Genomic DNA, 6,048 nt, shown 5'->3' with positions numbered 1-6,048 from the left:
CACAAGCCAGGCTGATGGCTGCCAGTACAGCAGTGGTGGTGGGAGCCCCTCCTGCCTCCTCAGCAGCAGCTAAGGATGTCCGACTGCAGCTTAGGTCTGCTCCCCGCTGGCAAGTGGACATTCCCCCAGGGCTGGCAGGCTGCCATCGGGATGTCTGATTTCCATCTTAGGCCCAATACCCTGGAGAGCAGGCCTAAGCCAGCAGGTGGTCATCCCCCGAGGGGTCCCAGACTGCGAGAGGGCACAGGCTGGGCTGAGGGGCTCGCCTACCCCTGAGTGCACAAATTTTTGTGCACCGGGCCTCCAGTTAACAGATAATAATATAAAATGAATTCTGTGTTTTGCATACTCACAACTGTAAACCTACTTTTGCCCCATCCCGTATACTGACACAGAGTTTATGAAGGATAGTTTACAATACTAACATTTTAAATATTTAACCCCTTTGACCCAGCATTTCCCCCTCTACAAATTTACCCTATAAATACTTTCAGTCCACAAAGACATAACTGTGTGCATACATGAGTTATCCACTGCAGCACTATTTGCAATAGTAATAAACTAAATAACCACCAACAGAGAAATGAATAACAAAACTACAATTTACTCATAATATGGCACTAGCACAGCCTGAATGTACTGGCATAAAAAGAAGTCTAAAATCTCCTTAAGTGAGTGTATGAGCAGGGGGGAGGTTACAGAAACATCCTTTATAATAAAGAGCTAATATGCTAATTAGACCAGACAGCAAAGCGGCCTTCCTGAAGGACCAGTGGGCGGGGGGCAGGGCCATGAGGGCCAAGCCCCTTGTACAAATTTCGTGCATCAGTTCTGTTAAAAACAGCAAAACTGTGTATGTTCATGTGTGCATCACACCGGAAAATATGGAAGAAAAGACCACATGCTTTTAGCAGCAATTACTCTGGGGGAGTACAAATATGAGTGGAAGAAGTTTGGGAAAAGCGGGGGCTACACTTTATACTGTTACACATGCTACAAACATGCATTTCTTGGGCAAGAATTTGTAAACTACCAATTCAAATACAAATATAAAAAAAAAGTTAAAAGGAAAATTTTAAATGACTAGACTGAAAACTATAATAAACAAAAAATTGGCAATTACCATTCTCACCCTGATCCTGATTTCTCTCTACTGTTTTTTTTTTTTTTTTTTTTTTCACAACGGTACAACCATCCTCTCAGTTGCCTAAGTTAAAAAACTGCGGAGTCATTCTATAGTCCTTCCTTTCTCTTTTTCCCTTTACTGCATTCTTCACCAGCAGATACTGATCAAGTGCTTTCTATACTCCAAGAGCTAATTTAGATATTGAGAAAACTACTTTATAGTTTGGTAACTACAGAAAATCTCTTATAGTTTGTCTCAAAACAAATTCGACACACACACACACACACACACACATACCCTCTGCCAAATCAATTCCAAGTTCTCTAGCTTCTGTTTTCTAAGTATAACTGAAATTTCCCCCACAAATTACTTTCTACTATAATTTCCAGGATTCAAGTATAAGACAAGGGATTAAATTCTTGCAATTCTATTCTTTCCAAATTCTTCTTCATATCCCTCTAATCCAGGGGTCCTCAAACTATGGCCCGCGGGCCACATGCAAATACAAACATTGTATTTGTTCCCATTTTGTTTTTTTACTTCAAAATAAGATATGTGCAGTGTGCATAGGAATTTGTTCATAGTTTTGTTTTTTTAAAAAATATATTTTATTGATTTTTTACAGAGAGGAAGGGAGAGAGATAGAGAGTTAGAAACATCGATGTGAGAGAGACATCGATCAGCTGCCTCCTGCACATCTCCTACTGGGGATGTGCCCACAACCCAGGTACATGCCCTTGACCGGAATCGAACCTGGGACCTTTGAGTCCGCAGGCCGACGCTCTATCCACTGAACCAAACCGGTTTCGAGCATAGTTTTTTTTTTAAACTATAGTCCGGCCCTCCAATGGTCTGAGGGCCAGTGAACTGGCCCCCTGTTTAAAAAGTTTGAGGACCCCTGCTAATCCACTTTCATACTATTACTAAGTGAGGCTGAACATGTTATTCCTCTTGTGGAAATTCTTCAATGGTTCTATTATCTTCTGGGTAAAAAAAAGAAACTGTGATATGCAAAGTCCTTCAAGATGACTATCTATGTATCCTTCCAAAACTCCTCTCACCCTCTAACCATGTACTTCACACCACACTGAACTGCTCACTGTTACATAACATTTATATTTTCTCTTGCCTCCACGCTTTTAAGGAATTTTTTTCTGCTTAGAATTCCTTTTGCACAAACCTGGCAAACTCCTGCACATCCTTTAAAATTCAGCTCTAGAAGCCTCGTTTTCCTCTGCCGTTGCAACGCACCTATACTACTATCGAATACTGCAACTGTTTATAGTGGCTGCCTCCTGTAAGCTCCTTCAGGACAGGCACCATTTCCTCTAGTCCAACCCTAAAATCTACTTCCACAGCTAGCGTGTAGCAGATATCTCACATCTATCTTATGGATAAAGAAAGAATGAATGAATGACTGCATGTCTAAGTAGCTGTGTGACCTTAAGTAATGCATATACCCTGGGACTTGGTTTCCCAGTATATAAAAAGAATACATAATTTTTATGTACGTCATCGGGTTGTTTTGTAGGACTCAAGAAAAATCTCTATTTTTGTTTATTTCCCTGTTTTTCTTTATTATTTTATGTAGCAACTATATGGATCTATTATAGTACCATGCTACCTTCCAAGTTATCAGTCATTCATGCAATTGTGAAGAACTATTAGGGTTTCTCCTGTACTTTCAGTTTTCTAGCCCCATTAAGAAATTATTGAGGATAAGATAATTATCTGATGACTTCATATACAGACTCAACCACACACTTTAATATGAGTTCTTAATTACTCTGGTTTCTCTGCTAGTGTTTCATGGGCATTAGTCTTAACTCCAACCAGACAGCAAACTCTGAAATCTGTCTTTGACTTCTGGTTCCTGCAACACTATGTCTTGAGCACAAACACCAATAAATACTCCTGAATTAATCTCAAAAAATATATTAACTTCTAAACAAAATTATAAATACTTTAAAGATATATATATATTACTGAGGACAGAATTTATGTTCTATTGTCATCTAACTTCTTTAAAATGTGTATGTGGGATATTGATTAGCCAATTTCTGGATACCTGTTTTTTAAATCAATCAATCAATCAATCAATCCATCTGTTTTTAAGTAACAAACAAACTTAGAAACTCTTTTCTCTTAAGCTCACAAAATCCCATCTTTCCAAATTTAGAATTTGTTTCAATTCAAAGAATCAGTGATCATGATAGAATACTACAATCTTGTTTCATTATTGTTGCAATGTGTTTCATCTATAGGATGCTGAGGAAATAATGCCTCATTATCCTCTACTCTCTTAAATTCAATATGTGGGTATTAATTAAAAATGTAATATTAGTCTAAGACATAAAATGATCTCTTTTACATAGATTACATATGTTGTGAAACTAACGTTTTTAATAATTTTGAAATTACATCTAAAAACAGCAGAAAAAAGAAGCAATTTTTTTTTTTTAACTGGAGTCTACATTACCCTCTATGTGACATGGCTCTCAGTGAAACCATTTTTTAAAAACAATGGGCAAGGGTGTTACAAGCCTGGAGCAGGGCAGAAACTGAGTAGAGGGGGACAATGAGGGGAAAAGGGGGCACATCTATAATAATCTTAACAATAAAGTCTTTAAAAAATAATAAATAAATACATAAATAAATAAAAACGGGCAAGAACTACTTAATTAAGTTACCTGTAATCATTCCGATCATCAGCTTTTATTCCAGGCCAATCTCTCTTCAGATATTGACTAGCCAACTTCTGGATACCCTGTTTAAAAAATACACATATTTTATAAAATAAGCATTGTGCCAAAAGGAGACTCTTTTCCCTAAAATACAGTATTTAACAAACCCCATCTTTCCAAATATAAATTTAATTCTGAAGTAAAGAATCAATGTTGAATGGTAGAACACTGTAACTTATTTCATTATTGTTACAGTCTTATCTCCATTTTAAGGAAAACGGTGAGTACAATTATGAGAAAACTGAAAATTGATATGCATTTTACTTCACCAGCCATTAAAACAAACTAGCTCTGGTATGTCACAGGGAACGCAGTTGTCCACCTCCATAAAGCTCTGATTACACAGCTTGACATCTCCATTTCCCACCCGGCCTCTGCTGTGACATGTACTGCGTTTCTAAATTCCAGCAGCCAAATTTTCAGATACCAGGAAAGGTAGTAACACATTCAATTTGGAGCAAATACTCATTGGCTTATAAAATCAATGAATATTCTATACCAATACTTCTCAAGAGAGATTTTAAGGGGTTTTACTTTTTAAATAATACCATGGCACAAACCACTTCAAATGAAAAAGAAAATTGGCTTTACAAAGAAATATACCCAATTACCGTTATCAATACAACATGAACTGGAACAAAACAGAATATTTATAATAGGTATGGTGGGTATCAAGATTTGAACAGAGAAGGCTATTTTGCTGGCAAGTGAGGTTAAACTGCTCACTCTAAATACAGAACATATTACCTTTAGATGGGAACATATGTGGTCCTCTAACATTATACCAGGAACTGATGTTAATGGATTAGAAATCATTAACTTTGGGATGCTTATCTCTATACATACAACTTTAGAAAGAATAAATAAAATGCTGAGATGAAGAACAATCACATTAATAGACGGCATACTCTAAGCAGAGGTTGCCCAAGAAGAATTAATGCTGTTCTCTCTATATGGTACCTTTTTACTAAGGTCTGCTGCCAAATCAATTTGGCTTCATTAAATCCATTGTTGAATTCTTCTGTTTACCATTTCAATAGCCAAAGGGTAGTAGGAAATGTACAGAAGCTCCTTGAATCTCAAGTTCCTCCTGAACTTGGTAAGAGTTTGGTTTCACTATTTCTAGGAATTGTGAATATATAACTGCATATCCACAATACTACCACTTATATAACTTGTACTTTGGGGAACCCAATTACTAATACTAAGTCTTCCCTGAACATGTACAGTATTTTTTCACTTCTGAATCTTGTTCATACTGTTCCTATTTTTGGAAAACATCTTTCCACCACTCCCATTCCTACTGGCTGAATTCTCACTGCCCCTCCTTTAAACTGATTTAAAAATTTTCAAAAGCATATATGAAAATGTGAGAAGTTTCACTGCCTACTCTATCTTAATAAAATTTCATTTTATTAAAACAGAGTAGATTATCATTCTTTTTGCATTTACTAGCTTGAATTCTTTTTAAAGAACTCTCTCTCATCGAACAATTTGGTTATCTCAGAGTAAAGGCAAGATAAGTATTTGATTGCCCAGTTTTGGTCCTAAGGTGAACAATGAATTTTTAATTAACATTATGAACTCATATATTTTGAGTAAAAGATATGTTTCAATTTATTGCAGCTGCTATTCTTTTCATGCGCTAATTGTTACATCTGTGGTCAGTGGAAGTCTCCTCAAGTTGGCTCCCATATCATGACCCCACCAGGCTTTGATAGTTTGTTTTATAGTTCTTATTATAGATCTTCAGTTAAGCTAGTTTTTCAAGGGAATTCTAAGTCCTTTCAGAGAGAAACCACATTTGAAGACCACAATCTAGGGACTTCCTTATCCTTTGGGTCTTATGTTGTACTTTTCTCTAGGAGGCCTTTTCTAATCACTGTATACAAAGTAGCTCACCTTTCAGCCAGTTACTTTCTCTCATACCATCTCAGTGCCACCCCCTGTCACGCACAGAGCAGGGCCAATCAGGGGGTTGGGGCGCTGCCCCCTGTCAGGCACAGAGCAGGGCCCATCAGGGGGTTGGGGCGCCACTCTCTATCACCCACAGAGCAGGCCGATAAGGGGGTTGGGGCGCCGCACCCTGTCACACACAGAGCCACAGGGCGATCAGGGGGTTTGGGCACTGCCCCGTCATGCTGATCCTGGTGCCGGGAGGCCTCGCGGCTCCGCTTA

General features: G+C 37.9%; 1 protein-coding gene across 1 annotated transcript in view; it reads right to left on the bottom strand.

Annotated features, from left to right (window-relative positions):
- FCHSD2 (FCH and double SH3 domains 2) overlaps positions 1-6,048 on the bottom strand; it is a 169,066-nt gene that overhangs the window by 98,413 nt on the left and 64,605 nt on the right. Inside the window, exon 4 of the mRNA XM_006777958.2 lies at positions 3,817-3,893. Within this exon, the coding sequence (XP_006778021.1) occupies positions 3,817-3,893 (77 nt within the window). The remainder of the gene's footprint in view (positions 1-3,816; positions 3,894-6,048) is intronic.

Source organism: Myotis davidii, unplaced genomic scaffold (assembly GCF_000327345.1).
Source record: "Myotis davidii unplaced genomic scaffold, ASM32734v1 scaffold169, whole genome shotgun sequence".
Lineage (NCBI taxonomy): Eukaryota > Metazoa > Chordata > Mammalia > Chiroptera > Vespertilionidae > Myotis > Myotis davidii.
This window is presented reverse-complemented; position numbering and strand designations above follow the sequence as displayed.